Raw genomic sequence first — 19,314 nt, 5'->3', positions numbered from 1 at the left:
TCTTTAAATAATCCTTTACTGAGTAATCTGATCTAAGCTTGGCTCATAATGATGGGTAACCACCCCTGAATTTAGGGATGTTTCTGCCAACCTCGTGTGACCTGTTTCTTGCTCTCCTCCTTTCAGGGTGTGGAAACATAGCAACCAGTACATCGTGAGCCCCTAGTAAACACTAGCCAATGTTTTTGTTTTATTATTTATGAAAATTACCTTGGATTGACACACATAGCTAATCAGGTTTTCAAACTGGTCATTTTATCTAGTTTTTAAAAATATACAGTCTTCTTTTAAATACCATATTTCTCTCATAAACCAAAATTACCGCTTTCATATATTTTTCAGATTGTAGAGTATCTTTCAGAATAATTAAATGACCTTTGTGGGCTATCATGGAACAGCAAATCCTTGAAGGCAGGAAACTCATAGCCTTGTTTTATTTTTTGTTATATAACCTGCAAATAACCAAAAAACAGGAGAGTGGTTAATAAATGTTATTCAGATTTGAGGATGTGAAATAGGAGATGCAGGCATGAAATCCTATTTTTATAGCTGTCATTATGCTGATGATCCTCTGGCCACTTGTCTCTGGTCTTCGTAATTGCAAAGTTCTTCATATTTTATTCATCAGAAGAGCTGCTCGGTGTCCATTTCGTCTTCTGCTGCCTTGCATGGTCCCAGCACTTCCTAACGGGTGTGATCTGTGGGCTCCATCACCTTTCTGCCTGTGCCTGGTTTGGCCTCTAACGAATGTGAGACTTACAGACGTAAGTTACGTTCCAAGGGCAGAAATAGATGAACAGGGGTTCTGTTTCTTCATTAGAACTGTGCAAAGTAGACTCACTCTGCGTGCTTCATGCTCTTTCCCGCATTCGCTCACCTGTAAAAATATGAAGGAAAACTTGATTCATGGGCTCTTTTTTTCCTTTCCTTTCTTTTCTTTTCTTTTTTTCCAACTGTAACCAGGTAATGTCTATTAACCATCAGTGAACATGGTTGACAGAATTATGGTCATTTCTTCTTGTATCTGAAATTGTGTTTATACTCTTAAAAAAAAGAAATTAAGAGTTAGTGTTGGGGACAGATCTAAACAAAGGGGTGGAGGAGAGAAGAAGGGACAGGAGAAGTAAAAACAATGTTGGGAAGAGAGGCATGGACGTTAGGGAAAGGAAGGGAGAGAGGGAAAGAGGGAGGGAGGGAGATGGACAGAAAGAGAACAGAGAGAAGGGCAAGAAGACGGGACACTCAGGCACCAAAGGGCCTTCTTATTTCTGACCTTCTGCAGTTTGCACTTATCTGTTTGCAGTAATCTGTCATTAGCTGGTCGAATGAGGAAATACTGAGCACCTCAGGCAAACATTCTCCCCTTCTGTTACATGTTTTCAACACCAAGATTCCCACAAAATATGTGATCGTCAGGGGGAATTTACAATGTGGTTGAAAGACTTGTGCTGTAAATAAACCCTTGTGAGGGTGTTGTCCTGATAAATGGGAACCATGACTGGGGGGGGGGGATTTATTATCACGACTGATCACAATGGCATTTTGATCAGCAATGCAACATTTACTCCTTTCTCACTTTATTTAACACACAATTTATTGAATGATTGAATGCCTTTTTAATAAATGTTCAGCAGCTACTGGGGAATATGCATGTATGAATACTTTGTGTATATATGTTTGTATACACATACATATAGAATAACAATAATTCCTTCAGGCTTTGTGAAGTATTGGGAAATACTGCTGGATCAGGCATGCCCACCAAGCAATTCAGCAAAGGATGTTGAGCTGAGGAGTCTTGACTTTCTGGGCATTTATGTAAAAGTATAGATGAGAAAGCATCGAGGAAGGACAATGGAAAACACACAAGTGCTAGGCCCCCTGAAGGGCTGTGCGTGGGACCAGTCCTGGCCCTGAGGGCTCAGGGGGTGGGCGAGCGGTGGGCAGTGAGCAGACAAGTGGAGAACTGGAACGGATTGGAGGAGCAGCTTCACTGTCTTCTGATCAGCAAGTGAAAAGGGGACGTGGGGGCCATTTGACACAGGAACTGGGAAGTGCGACTTTTTTTTGAATCAGAGTAGAAAAATGTTCAGAGAACTTGAGCTGGACCTTCCTAATCTTTCCGAGGCGTGGCAGAGTTTACTGGAGAAATGAACGGCAGTGGGATGAGGATGGACAGCTGTGCGGGAGACCTGTCTGGGGAGCCTTCTAGGGCACCACATGAAGGCCGGCACCCTCAGAGGCACGCCCGCTGGATTTACATTGGAACAGGCAGAAGGGACGAAATTGGTATAAACTCAGTGACCTTTTCCTCAGTTACAACTTAAACTTAATTTTTCCTAGGTATTTTACTCTTCTCCTCCTTTCATTGTATCTTTGTTTAGCTGGAACTGATATAACCTATTGCATGTGTTTTGATAATGGGATTAAAACTAAAACTGTATAGATCATTTGTATTTAGCAATATGTAGTGTCATTAAGTCAGAATTCTTCAAAAACAGAAGGTGTTGTTTCAACATTTTGAGTAAGGTTCACACCTTCTAACCAATGAGTCCAAAATTTTAGTGTGTGACATTCCAGCATCATTTGGTAAGGATGGTAAGGTGAGAATCTTCAGCTCCACTACCTGTCTGGGGATAGGCTCTGTGAACCCGTGTTCTTACAAGCGCACCAGATCATTCCTGTTAGTGTCAGAAATGACATTTCCAGAAATACTGATCTAAGATCTCGAGAGGGGAATTGCAGTTGGTTTCTTGTTATATGATTAGACCTCCCTTAGGTAGCTGCTGAGCAGAGTTATAGAGTTCAGGCAAATTAGCCGTCTTAGATGGGTAAGATTCCTCAAGGGAGGAACAACCTAAGACAGGCACAGTCGCAGGGGGGCCATCAGGTGAGAAATTGGGGATCAACAGAGGTGAGGCTTAGAACCTCTCCCCCCCTGTTCTGAGAGAAATCTGCTGCATCCGTGGATGTTTTATTGCCCTTGTCTAGCTTGGATTAACACATAATCTACAGGCACACACCTGATGATCTACATCTGCTCTCTTACAACACTAAACTATGTTTTCTACCTTTATCTTGCATCTACCTACCACTTCAGCATTTTATTAAAAATAATAATAATAAAGAGAGAAATGTGGGATCCACATATATATCAAGTATAAAAATCAAACGAATATTCATATTTGAACTGATTGTTTATAGTTCATAATGCATGATCAAAACCGAAAGTTTCTGCAATGACTGCCCTTGTACTGTTCACCATGTAACTTATTCACTATGTAAGAATTTGTTCTCCATGTAAGAACTTGTTCATTATGCTCCAGAAGATTGGAGACTGATGAAAATTAGGCTTGGGGTGGATTAATGATTATACATTGAGCATTGAGACCCCTATACAGAATTTTATTGTTGTTAACAACCATTTGATCAATAAATAGGAGAGATGCCCTCACAAAAAAAAAAAAAGTACACACTTCCAATTGTAAAATAAATAAGTAACTGGGATGTAATGTATAGCATAAGGAATATAGTCAAAATATTGTAACAACTTGGTATGGTGATAGCTGGTACCTAGAATTATTATGTATATAAATGTTGAATCACTGTGTTGTACACCTGAAACTAATGTAATACTGTGTGTCAACTACCCTTCAATAAAAAATAATTATCTAAAAAAATAATAATAATAATAAAAAAAATTAGCCGTCTTAGAAACAATGGTAAATACTAAAACATTTATTTTTGAAGGCAATTTTGTTTGTCCGACTGATGGTTAGAAAAATCAATACATATACCAGTATAGTAGGAGAGACGCTACAGTTTAGAATATCCTCAAGAAGGTTGGGGGAATACTTAAAAAAGGCCATCAGTTATTCTAACTTGTTTTAAAGATAATGATTCACTTTTTTTTCTCTTCTATTACATTGTAAAGTTCCTAACAGCAGCATTCATATTTGTTTTGCATTTTTATATTCTAACCAGACAAGCATCTTGTCCACTAGAGATGTTTTGTGTCATTTTATTATATAAGAAATGAACTGGTGTGTGGACACCTACATGTGTCATTACATGTTCCAAGCCACATTTAGGGTAAGCACACTTATCCAGAGGTTTGCCGTGTCATCTCTGGGCCCATCACTAAAATACAAAACATACTTGGTATCTTCAGTGATGGCATAAAATGCCAAAGAGGAATATGCCTATATAAAGACTGAAGGCCTCATAATTGTATGTATTCTATAAGAAGTTTTTTTTTTTAATGTCATCTGTGGGAATGCTGTACTGATTTTTTTCCTTGGTATTTAGTCATTTGCTAATTTATGCATGAAATGTGTATTAGGTTCCTAACACAAACCAGGCACTTTTGAAAAAGACTTTCTCTCCAGAGACAATAAATCCCATTTCTCCAGAGGCCCGAGTGCTCAGCCAGGTGGTGGATTCTCTTCCTGATGACATCATCCATCCTGAATTCAGGCAAACCCGTCACCGTTTTGGTCCTTGGTTTCCTCAGTTCTCAGCCAGGACTCCCCAGGGGAGGAAGCACAGGCAGGACCCTGAGAGGCCCGCCCAGCAGCGATGCTCCTGCTTGCGCCTCTGCCCGTGGGCGTCTGTGACCTCGCTCCTTCCTCCCTTCCTCCTTGCTCACTGAGACTCAAACCGTTAAAACCACTTGCATCCTTTGTGCTAACTGGCTGACATGCAGGGACAGACCCAAGGCTCAGTGGTTCCGGACACTGCTGGGTCCAAAACAAGGCAAAGGCTTGGGCTGCCGGCGGGACTCCTAGGAGCTTAGGACTGCGAGTAAGAATTGGTGGTGCTCCTAAAGGCAGCGTTTGGCCCAGAAGTGTACACAAATGGGTCGTTCAGAACTCGTACCATTAAAACCGACACTATTAGTAAGATCACAGCCCAGTTCAGCTCGTACACAGAAGGAATCCATGATGGCCTCTGGCTTTACTATTCGGTCTGGATTCTAGGTTGGGTGGGGGAGCTGGGCAGTGCTGGGGGCATGGGGAGAGGTGGAGAGATTTCTTTCCATTTTTTGGACCCAAAACCAACATTAGCAAGCATATTAGAATCCACACTATTTTGCCCTTGTGTTGCCTGGACACACACCCTGGGAAAGTTCAGCTAAGCCCACCCCAGGCTCGAGAGTGCCTCTTGCTCTGCAGAAACCCACCCACCCTCAAGGCCCCTTGAGGGGAGCTTTTCTGGGCCAGGATTTAGAAAGAAAGCAATTCATTTGAACGAGTGTGCAGTGACTCATAGCTGTTAGAAACTAGGGAAAACGGATTTATACCATATAGAATTATTCTTTAAAAAAGAAGACACTGGTTATCAGACAAATCTGACTGGAATTCTAGCTTAGAAGCTAATAAAGAGGCTTGAAACATGTTTGGCAGAGTGAAGAGTAGTTTGATGGGGTGGGTGTGCCCCTGGCCCAGCTCCCCTAAGATTCTTGCTTTTTGTAGTATCTGCCCCATGTTTTACTCATGACCTGCAGACCTGAAAGCTCCGTACTGTCATTTCTCACCCTTCCTGCCTCAGTGACTCTGATAAGGACAGCAGCAGTGAGAGCAATTCAGAGGAAGTTGTTGCTATTTGTGTTCACATGAATAATTTGTAAAGGATATGTTTGTAAATCAGGAGTTGCATGCAAAATTAAATCTTGTCTAGGCAAAATTCCAACCTGATGGCATAGTGAGACAGCTCTTATTCTCCTTATAAAAAATGGCCTCTAATAAATACTTATTTCATTTTTCAAATAAACACATATTAAATGCCTGTTGTGTGCTAAACAAGGACAGGACAGCAATTTCCAAAGGGAAACTGGGACTAAGTCCATTCAGCCTGATGAGAGAGAGCATCTCCATGTCTGCCTACTCCTGTTGTATTGGGGATATTATCACCCCCTGACTAATAATCTTCATCTACTGAAATATTCCCAACAATATAAGAAATCTACAACAAAATTGACTAAACTTTGCAGAGAAAGAAATTGACAAGGCCAAGCCTTGAAGAGTCGGGATTATGTGACCAGAAGTCAGAGGCTGGACACCAGATCTGTGTGGTCAGATACTGTGTTCAAGAGGATTTCTTTGGCCCTTAATTTTGCCTCCAAATATTTGAATTTTAGATGTGTGTCTTAATTAGTCAATTCAGAAGATATGGTAGCCCTGGGGCTAGTCTTTGTCATGGCAGAAACAAATGGGAGGCAGGTCAGGCTGCCCTCCTCTCTGAACCAAGTCCTTCCCCGTGCCTTAGGGTCCGGCCATCCTCCTAGTCTACCAGGAGCTGGGGCTATGGTCGGGCTAACGCTGGCCCTCATACTGTTGCATTTTCATTGGTAGTTTTAAAGGGAAACTAACTTTTGTATGCACATATTAACTTGTTTTGGTCCAAAATCTGTCCCAATTTACCCAACTGTATTTGTGTAGTTTGGTAAGCATTGAAGTCTGTGAGCCTGCCTCTGAATATGGTGACTGATCAATATCCTACTATATAAATAATTTTCATTCAAGTGTTGTTTATATGTTCATGTGTGTATATATATATATATATATACACTCATATATATGTGTTTAGATATGTAAATATGTACATATACAAATATGTATACCTGCATATATAGATATATATGCACAGAGAGACAGAAAGAAAGTAAGGACAGTCAAGAAGAAAGGAAATAGGGAAGGGAGGGAGGGAGGGAGGGTGGCAGGATATATCTTTATCTTTAATCTATGTCTACATGTATATCTATAGCTAATCTATATGTACACCTATATGTATATCTATGTATATGCACATCTGTAGTCTATATAATCTATATCTACATGTATATCTGAAGCTAATCTATATCCATATGTATATCTATAGCTATATGTATGTGCACATCTACGTATCTATCTATGTCTATATGTATATGCACATCTATGATCTATATCCATCTATGTCTAATCTATATCCATATCTATCTGAGCATTATTCACAGTCTTTGCTTCTTGGCTTGTGCACACCCTGTGTGCTGTTCCCAGTGTGCCCTACTCTGACCTGTGCAACACCCTGTCTTGCAGATGGAGTGCCGTTCAGCTGGTGGGTCGGGTGGTCTGGTGAGAGGCACCCTTCCTGGACAGGTGCCCCCGCTGGAGCTCAGCAGTGTGGATGCGGCCTGGACCAGAGTTGCCTGGACGTGGGACACTTGTGCAGCTGTGGCTCTGATAAGGATGGATGGTAATGGGGGTCAGGATCTTCCTGCAGGCATGCAGGACACACATTAATGGGTGCATACTTTTCCCTCCAGGGAAAAGGCAGGGGGAAATTCACCGTGAACTAGGGCTCCCTAATGACTGTGATTGTTTGTAACTGAAAATTGCCAGTGTCAGGGCTTTAGGGCCATTACTGAGGTTTGTGGCAACACATGCCACATCATCAAGTCCCTATATTCTCAGCATTCTGTTAAAAAAGACTGAATTATTATATGGAGCTTTGTGATTTAGAGAGTATTTCTGAAATGTGTGGGATACAGGTTTCAGGAGAGAGGGGAGGTAGGAACATGCATTTACACAGACTGTTTTCATTCCCCATTTCCCAGGAATGTTTTGTCACCACCTCCCCTGTTACTTCCAACAAAAGTACAGAAAAGGGAATTTGTATTTACCAAGGATGCATTTAATCCTCATGACAAGCGGTAATTCCTTATAGTTTTCTCATTTTTTGCATCTTAAGTTTGAGGAACGTGTATCACAGAGATGTTAAATAATTTTCCCAAGGTGCCACACATCTATTAAGCAGCCAGTCCAGCATTTGAGCTTCAGTATAGCTGGACCGGAGTCCATCTTACTCCACCACACCAAATTACTTGTGTAAGATACAGTTGTGTTTGTAGGTCCTGTGCCCCTAACATCTACTTTTCCTTTGTCCTCAGCTGACTTACTTCCATCTCACTGTATTGATTATGAAAATATGCACAGAACATCTCCGCCTCCACTTCTCTTTTAACTAAACTGAAGGCATTCTTGGGTTGGCTTTGTAATCATTCCTGCGTCATCAAATTCTGCTCCGTTGTGATTAACAATTCCTATCTCCTACTGCACTCAATCCAGTTGAAATTTATTTTAAGTAATTTTCCTTCACTGTTCGGATTGATAACAGCATATACTCCTCTCCCAAATGAAATTTAAGGTTGAGTTAAAAGCTCAGGTCAGCGGGGAACCATCTGGCTCCATCAGGTTCTATCAGAATGCACAGGGCCAGTTACCACGAAGCAGGATGCCTCACCCCCAAACCTCACGGTGATCAGAGTGGGCAAAGGGGACTGGTGGCAGAGGGACCTTCCCACTCCTTAGGCTGGCAGGGACCTCGGTCTGAGCATCACGGACACCTGGACACAGGACACCTGCTTCAGATGGAGCCTGTATCTTCCTCAAAACACTGTATCCCTCAAGACCTACTCCTTGTAAAATAGGGACTCAGTCTTACTTAGCTGAGTGGATAAATTTAGAACTTTGAGGAGAATGGGTGATCATGCACAGCAGCTTCACAATCTGGGAGATGTGTGTGCAACGTAAATGGTTTTGTGCCCTGGAAAACATTCAGAATCCTCTGTAACCAGTGGCTGAGAGTCACTCTTTTCCCTTATTTTAAATTCTTTAATTGCTCTTCACTATCCATAGCATTAACCTTCATGGATTTATAGGCTTGTATAGAAACACCTTAATGTAGTTGTGTGTGAGCAGAGGAACTGAGGTGGCAAGGAGAATATACAGCCTGAGTGGACAGGGGAGGTTTCTCCCGATTACCTGCCATGCTCGTTCCCTTTCTGACTGAATGAATTATTGATGCTTGCTCACTGTTTTCATTCTCCCTCCCATACTAACCACGGCCTCAGTGTCTCCCCTTCCCAGGGAACAAGGGGCCAGGGCCGGGACTTCAGCCGCACACGAGGGGGTGTGGTGGGGGGCACTGCACCCGTTAGAGGTAGAGAATCAGACCATCGTGTCCGAACTTCTACACGCTCCCCTCCAGGACCTCCCCCCACCCCGTCTTCTCCTCCTCTCCGATTCCGGCGTCTCCTTCCTCTGACATGCCCACTGGCTCACTGACCTTTGAACCCCCATATGCTGACGTGGCTTCATCAGCTGGGCTGCGCTCAGGAGCTCCCCAAACTGCCCTTTCCCTCGGCCAGTGTCGTCACCCCTCCGTCAGCACAGGGACTCCGCGCCTCACAGCCCTGTTCCTCTGGAGCCAGGAAAAGTCCGTGAGCTGCTGCTCCCTGGGCAGGCCGCCTCCGTTAGGGCACCTGTGCGGCACCTGCCTTTAGTTTTAGATACAAAGTTTTGTTCAACCAACCTACCAAGGTTCAAAATAAACAATCTGAGCCTCCCTTTGTAAGGATACCGACCTCACCCAGGGCAAAATGCAGGTGCGATCGGGCTGTTCCTTCTGCCATGCTCATGAGGGAACAGGGGCTGAGATTCTGGTTTAATTCTTATGGATTTCAGCATTGTCTCAGGATGTGACATAGACGGTCATGAATGACTCTGGGAAAAGTGTCACAGAGGCCACTGTAGGTGCTAGTCCTCCAGCCTTCACTCATTGATCCTGTGCCTGTGAGGGCCCGCTCTGTGCCAGTCAGGGTGTCTGCTGCACAGAGCCTAGGGCACAAATCCTGCCCTTGAGGAACACACAGAGTGGACAGGAAGCTTATCAGCATGATTAATCTGGCAATTGAAATAAGCACAGATGTGCCCAGACCTGGGGTGGATATGAGCTGGTGTAGTTAGATTTCACGGAAAGTGGTAGGTCGACTTGGAAGGACCAGAAGATGTAGCTAGCGGCTGAGCAGTGCAGGTAGGGGGCCACCACGTGCTGGGACGGGGACAGGTGGCATATCACAGAAACCACTCCTTCCCCTAAACACAAGTATGTCGGTGTGGTTCTTGCAGTGTTTGTGTGGGGAACCTACGGGGATGAGGTGGGACGAGGGCCCGGTCAGATCCAGATGACGATGCTCCTCGGACATGAGAGGACCGGTCAGCTCTGTCTGTGGCGAGTATTGGGGACACAGAACATAGTCTCAGACGTGAGACTGGCAGAGCCTTGTGGAAATGCATTCGGTGTATCTGTTCAACTCTGTGATTTTCAGCTGAAGGGAGAAGTTCAAAAGCTGCCGCAGGTAGAATATAGTTGCTGACGCTTCTCAGTATTCTTCCACCCGTGTTCTCGGCTCACGTGCGGTCAAGCTGGCTTCCCACATATTCCCAGCGTTTCAGGCAATTAACACTGGTGTTCTGGACTCCTAAGAAACTGCAAATATGCATTTACCTTGTAAAATTCCCTCGTTTCTGCTCTTGGTAAAGTCAATCATAAAACGGGTTTGGGCCAGCATAGCATGTAGCAGACAGCAGTTTAATATATAATTAAATACATTTAATAATATATGTATATTATATATATATTATACCTCCTAGATCATATTGTCACTTAAACATTCCCTGCCATTTACTGAAGTGTTCTTAGTCTTTCTTATACTGTATCTCATGTCTTCAAACCAACAACCCTCGAGGTTGGTCTTATTTCCTTTCCCAAGAAGAGGAAACTGAGGCTCTTAGATAGTAAGTGGCTTGAAGTCACACGACTTCAGTGGCAGATGCAGATCCTAGCAGAGGGCAAGGTGGCTCTCGCTGGGGGCATCGGAGGGGCTGCTCGGGCGGGGATGCGATCAGGGCATCCTGGGAGGCGGCCAGATCCCTGCTCTCGGGGGCTCCCAACTCACACCCCGGCCGCACGCACCTCCTGTCGCCGCGTCAGGCTGCTAGAGAGGCTCGGCCGGCTTCCAGCCTCCTGGTCACTGGTTATAGTTTATTCTGTTCTGACAAACCTGTACCTGAGGGCTTTGCTACCATACATCAGAGAGACCAAGAGACTGAGGAAAAGGAGCCGCAGGTGTGGTCAGAGTCCCGCGGCTCAGCGGGTGGAGGTAGGTGGAGGGATTAAAGAAGTAGATTGTGCGCACCAAAGACCCTTCCGAGGGTGCAGGGAAGCCTCAGCCCGACATGCGGCCCAGGTGTGCTGCAGACTGACTTCTCCTGGGGTTTCCATCCCAGCCAAAGAAATAAACAGGAAGAAAAAGAAAAAGAAATGAGAAACTTGTAATGAATAACAGTTCTGCAGTTAGCGATTGTTGGCAAAGGAACTTGTCTTGAAGGAATGATTCAACCTAAGGGAGCCCCTCAGCTGGCTGTTTCCACCATCCTGCCCCAGACCCACAGACTCCTGAGAGTCAGATAGAAAGCTGGTGGCAGCTCCAGCCTGGAGACAGCACAGGGCAGTGCGGGGCTGTGTGGCCAGTGCCAGCCATCCAGACATAGGGATGCAAGTGGGATGCAGGGACGGTGGAGGCGGCAGTTTGGAGGAGGCAGGGGGGTGGTCCAAAAGGTGCATCTTGGTGGTGACCCATCTGAAGGAGTTTTCTTATCCATGTAACTGGGTAGAAAATAAAGTAAAGTTCTCTTACTTAACAGTAGAACTTTTATTTATTCATAAGGAATGTAGACATTTGTACTTGATTTTTAGTAACTCTGTTCTTTGCCACCCACCATTAAGACTCTCTTGTGTAAAGAGATACGGCACAAAATAGGATGAGAAACTGGAATAGGTTTCAATTCTGGTCATTTGATCAACCAAAAAGGAAACCTATCATTCTTTTTCTTAAGGAGTAGTATATTTTTAGAGGATTTCTTTTTATTATTATATGGAATCCTGGAGCTTCAAACCACTCTTTAGCTCTTGATTGGACTTCTGTGCCACAGAGAAACTATTTAATAGCACTGAATCCATGAATGAACAATGGGCGAACTACTTCTGTTGCACATATTTTTACCTCTCCATCTTTTGGTGGGTCAGGTCTTGATCATTCTAGGATTAGCTGTGTGCACTTGGTTGTTAGCTGTTACCCATCTTTTATGATCTCATACAAAATGTTTACCCTAAATTTAAGCTGGACTTCTGTTGTAGATTGATTGCTCCCAGCCATCTGTGAGGAGTGAGAAATGCTGACTCCACTCCAAGGGTTACCTTTTCTCTTTGGTAAATACATGTCTAGTTCCAGGCCCTTGGCCTACACAAGGCCCTCCACCTCTTTCTGTGAGATTTGAGGCAGTTGCCTTTAGGAGGAGGATGGTGGATACACCCAAGGGTTTAGGGCTTTGCTCTTTCTAAACATAGGCTGTTCTTTGATCTTGCAGGTCTCCTTCCCTCAAAGCCTCTCCTTCTGAGATTCCCAGACGTGGTGCAGAGAGGATGCCTCTTCTTGGTAGTGTCTCAGGATGGGGCTGGGGTCTGGGATCCCAAGAGAAAGGCAAGGACCACTTCAGGGCACCAGGGCTCTATCTCTTATCGCAAATAATACAGAGCAGCCTGCACTGGTTTAACTCTATTATTCATGAATCTGTTGATGAGCTATTTCATGCTTACTGAGTTCTGGAAGTGCCTTTGCTCCAAGTCAGAAGTTATGAAGGATTTACTGGGCTTTGACTCCTCCAGCCCCCGAATCCCCACAGGCACCAGCAGTACAAGCAGAATGAGCACCTCGTGTCAGAGAGAAGGATGCTTGGCACATGGTGGGTCCTCGGGCATTATCTGCTGAGTGACTGAATGGCAGCATAAGCAGAGGGGACATTCCTGCCTGCCCATGCTCTCTGCCCGGCCATGGCCATATATGCCCAACACTTGCCAGCTGTAGTCTGCTCTTTTCTTCACAGACTCTTCACTTAAAGTGTATAGCCTGGGGCAACTTGCTCCTGACTTGTACACTAACGACCCCATAGCTGGGTTCCACATTGTTTTCAGGTAGAATGTTTTGAGGTACATCTGGCTGGAGAGAACAGAAAGCATCACCGCTCAAGAAAAGAAGGAACAATACAAAAATGGGCAAAAGAACTTGTGGCCAGAGGTTGAGAATTCAAGTCCACCACCTCACATCTTTATCATACAGAATTTCAGATGCAGTGAAACAGCTGACAGTTTGCCAGGGGTGCCAGTAAGGAGTGTTTTTTGTTTGTTATTCTGTGATGCCACCATTCTAGCATAGATTGGGACAATGCCTGCAATAAGCAGTTTGTTCCAGAAAACAAAATATGACTATGAAATACTCCTCTTGTGCTTATAGGAAACAATTGAAGATTAGACTGAGCCTCCCATCAGTTAGCTGTCAAGCTGTACAAATACACTACCTCTAAATTGTCTGTGGAATCACATCACATGGGTATTTGCAGAACTGTAAGTATCAGAAATAGATCAACTCAAAGTCAATATCAAGATCAAGAGTTTGCATTTAGATACTATATTTTATACAATGTTTTGATTTGGACTTTTAATGAACCCTGAGATAATATAATTCCACTTAAAAATGCCATGCCTTTGGCTTCTGTTTTAATCTGCCCCATTTATCTCTAAGTGCCCAGCATTACTCACCTAGCAGTAATGTTTGCTCAGATCCAAAGTAGATGAACCTCTGACCTCTTTGTCCACTCTGGAAGTTTGCTTACAGTTTTCAGCCTGGCCAACTAAATTTTGGTGTCTATATTGAATGATGTATAAGGGTAATACTTTTCCTGATTTTTTTTAATTTTAGGGTTTTTTTATTACAAAATTAGTATATTCTATTATATTCTTATTGGAATATAAATTTCCAATATTGGAAATAAAAATTTCCAATATTTCAGAAGTATTTAAACAAAAAAGTAGAAATTCCTCCTTCACCACTACTTTGTGACACCTTAACCTAGAAAGAGTAGTTGGCATGTAGGCTGTTTCCACATACAAATATCTTCCTATGCATATTCCATATTTGCTGATATGGAGCCTTTTACACTTTTTACCAAATGCAAGATCATATTAAACATATTATTCTGCAACTTGCCTTTTCCACGTAAATGGTGTTTTGGAGAGCTTTTACTTGGCATCATCAAATAAGCATGAAAATGAGTCCATCCTGCCCACTGTAGTGTCTGCAGAGCATTCCCTAGTGTGGTTATAACTTATTCTGCCAGTCCTGTATGGCATTCTACTTGTGGATGAATTTTCACGATTAGAGAAAATATTGCAATGAACACTTGAGTCTTGCTTTATATTTTATTCAACTTTGAAAATTGTTATTTATATTGTATACCTTCCTAGTATAGAACTGTAAAATCATCCATCTTTCTGTTTTGATAGTAGGGGCCACATTGCTGAAGGGACTTGGACATGACATAGCTCCCAGCGGAACCAGTTCTGGACTGGCTTTCCTGACTCTGTGGTGTGAAACGGTCCCCTCCTGAGGGGGGGCCTTGCTGAAAGGACATGCAGGGCACACTAGAGTCAGAACTCGGCCACCAGGGACACATCAGTGACGCCTCTTCTCCTTTTGCTCCGAACTTGCCGGGGCCCTCGGCCCGATGAGGACAGCGCCGACAAGCCCCTGGGAATGGTGCTCCTCCTCGGCCATTCCCACCGCGCCTCATGCTCCCGAGGGCCGTCAGCACTCTGGCTAAGTGTACACACAAGCCCCTGTGTCTCTGTGCTGTGTTTCAAAGTGTACAGACTTGGTCATTAAGACAAAAGAGATGGAGGAAGAGGAGGAGAAGAAATGGTTCTGTCTCTCTGACAAGTAGATCTTGTAGGATTTTAGTGAAAATAGCGTATGCATGTGTAACCAAACACAACTCTGGCTACTTCTGAGGCAGCACCCACATTTTCTGGATGTGAAATGCAGTTTACCCCCAAGTAATATTTAGTTATGTAATGGGATGATCAAATCCTGGACTTGTCACTTATGAAGCATTCAGCCTCTCTGGGTTCAAGTTTCTATTTTACTACAAAAAGGATATCCATCTCTGGGGAGTACGGGCTGAGTTAGCAGTAACTTGTGCAGCTCGCAGATGTGTCATGCATTTAGATCCCAGAATTTGCTAGTCATCATTTTTATTATCATTTTCTCTATTTTTATAGCATCCTAAATAAACTGCAAGAGGCAACATCGCCTTACAAAAGGTAATTTAAGAAAAGTACACACGTACATATATGTATATATAACCAAATAAATAAGGTAATTAGCACACCAGAGCAATCTATCATTCAGCCATCAAACTCTAGATGAAATAAGAAAAGAACCATGACAGCACCTCTCCCCCAAATGGGGCCCCCCTCTGACAGCTTCCCAGTAAAATCTAGATGTAATGGGTGGGCCTGCCCACAATAGAAGTAAACTGAGTGACTGTTGGTAAACGTGTAAGGGAAGAGTTTGTGGGTGCCCAGTCCTGTGCCCTCTGCCTTCAGCAAGACCCTGGCATGTTCTCAAGGTGCGAAGTCTGTGAAGTGTTTGCACTCGAGGAGGCGCATTCAAACAAAGGGAAGTGGAACAAGTTAACATGTGGGGAGTCAAACCTACAGCTGAAGACTCCCAGCCTGTCAGGAGGTGCCTCTGTTACATGGCACATTTTCTTATAGCTAAACCCCACTGCCACCACCCTGCCTCCAAACGACTGAGCCATCAGTGCCCTGAAGAGTCGGAGTCGTGCCTGTCACTCACAGACTGAGTTAAATACAGTCTTATTCTTAATGTGACCTTAAGAACGAACATGCATATGCAAAGTCCCCCTGATGCCTCGGCCACCTGTGTGGGCTGCACGGCCTTCACCTGCATTATGCTGGCTTGTGGGGTGCTGTTCCCATTGCACTTTTTAAAAGAAATTCAAATCCATTGCCAAAATTTAAAAGTGGAGAATTTTGCATTAATATTCCATCTGGCCTACTGGTCTCACATTCATAAACAGCACAATTATCTATTGCTAAAGGGTATCACTTCCTCCTTCAGGCAGAATACCTCCTCGCTACCCCTCTCCCCTGTCTCCTCTTTCAGTCGCCCTCTTTCCCCCGGCACTAAAGGCTGTGTGTCAGGTTCCATTTATCACCTAACAGACCTGGCTTTTCTCATTTTTATTAGTTGCCTGGTTCCTGTATGCATTTCAGTCTGTATCTGTTTCTATTGTATTAAATAACTTTGAAGAGCAGATTTTTTTCTCTTTTTTTTTTTGTTTCAGATAAAAAATACTTTTGGCAATGTCCCTTGCATTATCAAACTAAATATGAAGGCTTTTTTCTCATTATTTGGAAAAGATTTTAGTTCCTAGAGTGCTGTTTGTATATTCCAACTTTGACACAAGGGCATCAAACTGATAGACAAGATGCCAGAGTGTGTAAGGGGAGCAGGACTCAGCACTGATGGACACACCTCAGAATCCACTAGTTTCACCTTGGAAGTGAAAAATGGAGAGAAATAAAATCCTATAGCAATACAGAATTTCTTGAAGACAGAATATTGGTTTGGTCTTTATTCTACTTTGGCAACTCAGAATTTGCTTTGAAATCTCTGAGAAGATATTGGAAAGTGAAGACTCAAATTTTGTTCTGTGTCTATGTGACACTCATAGTTGTACTTTAAAATAGAAACAAAAGTCTTATTTCAGATACTTTAAAGGACCTCTTAATTCAAGCACTCAAATTATAGATGATAGTACATTTATTTACATTTTTGGTTAATAGACCTATAGGGGTATATGTGCAGGTGAATATTTGATCTATTTATAACCAAGATGATTGCTAAGTTTTTTTCCCCAAATCTCATGAGCTGGATGCCAAATCTTAACATTTAAATTCCCACCATGCTCCTTGTAGTATGTGATCTGTAATACAGAGCCATAGCTGGGCACCTGGAAAAATGGGACAACTTGCCTGACCCTGCACAGTGGGTCCGGGGCACAGATGAGAACTAAGAGGAACGTTCCCGCTACCATCTCCAAACAGTTACCGCAGTTCAGACGCCAGGCTAGGTGGCTGTGTCCTCTAATTTAATCCTCTCTCTAACTCTGTCCTATAGACAATATCCCCACTCTCAAACAGGGAACACTGGGGAATCTCAGAAATAAAGTAATTTGCCCAAGCCAGGAGCTGGGGACCAACAATCCAGAAAAATTTCTGTGCTTCTATAATTGTCCTTAAAACACTTCATCACACTACGTGGTTCTTGCCATTAATAATTTGGGATAGTATTTTCCTTACCTCTAAATGCAGGTTTGTAAACAATCTGTAAATGATAATGAAATATAGTGTCGATTTTGAGTGTTTTTGAGCATTTTATTGACATCTTGGTGACTGTAGAGAGTCAATAACAATCTGCTCTTTTTTGCTCTTGTCATAAAATCATTACCTCGTGCACTGTGCCCTGTGCAGGGGGCATGGAGGTGGTCTCCCAGGTCCCCTGTACAGTCAGGGTACCCTGTCCTGTGCCTCACTGAGGCTCTGGGGGCTGGAGGACATGCATGTGGTTCTCAGACCACCTCATCTAGTTCAGCTAAGCTCAGATGAACATGTGTTCCCGGAACTCGTGTTAATTCAGGCATAGAAGAGATACCGAGTATGTGACTAGGTGTTACCTGGAATCTCTGAGCCTTGGGTTCCTCATTTTTGAATGGAAGTAAAGGCACCCACTGCATAGGGGTGTTGTGTGGGAAAAAATATATACTTATCGTCAGTGTATTTCTGTCTCAAAATAGTTATTCCTTCAACCCCAGTTTCTTACCTATCTTCTGTTCCTCAATTAAACAGTGTACCATGACCCCCAAAACACAAGTTAGAGGGAAAGAGCAATAGCTTGACCTTGTTCATTTTTAACTTTCTTGCCAAAGGATGACTCACCAGTTCCTTATTTGCATGACTAACACAAACAGAGCTTGAGTTCTTAACTGCCAAGATCTCTAGAACAGAACAAAAGGAGAGACTACCAACCCTTAACTCTAAAGATTTGCTCTTTCCTAGAGTTAAAAGGTGATAAGAAACACCCTAGGCTGATGAAAGCCTGTTGGCAGGGGCCCGAAACAAGCCCTTGGAGGGATTTCGAGTGGGATTTCATGAAGCCACTTTCAAGGCAGTTATAGAGATCGCTGGTCTCTGTGGAAAGGCAGGCGTTGGATACTGGCCGCCAGCCCTGCCCAGGCCGGGTGGGGGGTCGCTCCTAGCTTCCCCAGGAAGCCCAAGCTCTGAATGTCCACATCTTCGGACAGACTTGGGAATGCTGCAGAATCTCCGTGACTTTGGAAGCCGGCTGTGGGTCTTCTAATAGGCATCCCAGCCTTCCACACACACTCCTGAGATGAGAGGCCCTCTGTCACTGCCTCTCTGATGCAATACACCTCAATTGCTTTTGAAAAGATGAGTCTTGGTAAGGAATCCTTACATTATTCACCTGTTCTCTTTTTTCTGAACTTTGTTTTGCAGGACAAATGATACTGGCTTGCTTTCCTTCAGAGACCACTTGCCCGTCACTCAGATAGTTATCATGGGTACCAACAGATCAAACTCAGAAGCTGCTTGGAGAATCGGTCCCTTGCGTTGCTATGGTGACCGTGAGTACTAAAGTGAAAGAAGCTTTCTGTCTGCACTGCATAAGCACAAGCGGTTTTTATCACCCCATCCCTTTTTCCCTGCAGAGTCCTCTAGTCTTGAAATCTACCTGCATGCCCAGTGTCTTGCTGCGCCCCATTGTGCCACAGTGAACCGTGCTGAATGACGTTTTCATTCGCAAGACACTTCTGGAAAGCAGTATCATTTTCTACAGAAGCCTCTTACCTCCACTTCCCTACCTTCCATGCGGAAATGAGTGTTGATATTTCCTTCTTTTTTAAAACCACAGCTTTATCTGGAGTTTTCCTAGAAAACCTCGGCATTAAAGACTTCATCCGACTTGAAATAAGCTGTAAGTGCCCTCATTTATGAATTTTATGTAACTGGCCAACAGTGCATATAACTTCTCTCTGCCATCAACAACTAATGCCTGTTTGAGCTGGCAAATGAATCTCCCTGGAATCTGTGGAATTAGAATGGTAATTTCTGGCTCTGCTAATGCTTTCTGTGTTGTTATTTCCCATCAGTATGTAGTTAGCCATTCTGATTTCAAACAAGTGTATTGCCAAATTCCTGTAGACACTTATTCAGCCTCCTTTATCTGAGCCGTCGGTATTTTCTATCTGTGACTTTGAGCATCCACATCACAGAACTTTTCCATTGCTGTTCCCATGGATTCTATTCTGTGATGCATTCAATTCATATTTTGGGTCGACTTCTTTATGGAATTTGCTTTGAAAGTCATTTCCTGACTTATTTCTCACTACCAGGGCCATGTAACTACCCAGTCAGAATCCCCATTGTTTGTCCCCAACTTCACCGGAACAGTGTTGCCTCTAATGAATTTGATGCCAGGACGTGAATCATTTT

At 43.5% G+C, this 19,314-nt stretch overlaps 1 protein-coding gene across 7 annotated transcripts in view; it reads left to right on the top strand.

Annotated features, from left to right (window-relative positions):
* The window catches only part of LOC118967931 (uncharacterized), a 76,117-nt gene extending 57,324 nt beyond the window's left edge, over positions 1-18,793 (top strand). Inside the window, exons 2-6 of one of the 7 annotated variants that reach the window (XM_073218871.1) lie at positions 7,077-7,233; positions 12,249-13,042; positions 13,172-13,281; positions 14,221-15,036; positions 18,319-18,793. In XM_073218871.1, coding sequence (XP_073074972.1) covers positions 7,077-7,233; positions 12,249-12,409 — 318 coding nt within the window. In that variant the 3' untranslated portion in view covers positions 12,410-13,042; positions 13,172-13,281; positions 14,221-15,036; positions 18,319-18,793. Of the gene's footprint in view, positions 1-7,076; positions 7,243-12,248; positions 13,043-13,171; positions 13,282-14,220; positions 15,037-18,318 lie in introns of all 7 variants that reach the window. The other 6 variants (XM_073218876.1, XM_073218874.1, XM_073218873.1 and 3 more) reach the window with 6 other exon arrangements.
* The last annotated feature ends 521 nt before the right edge of the window (positions 18,794-19,314 follow it).

Source organism: Manis javanica, chromosome 12, assembly GCF_040802235.1.
Source record: "Manis javanica isolate MJ-LG chromosome 12, MJ_LKY, whole genome shotgun sequence".
Taxonomy (NCBI): Eukaryota; Metazoa; Chordata; class Mammalia; order Pholidota; family Manidae; genus Manis; species Manis javanica.
Note: the sequence above shows the minus strand (reverse complement) of the source record. Positions and strands in the feature narration are given on the sequence as shown.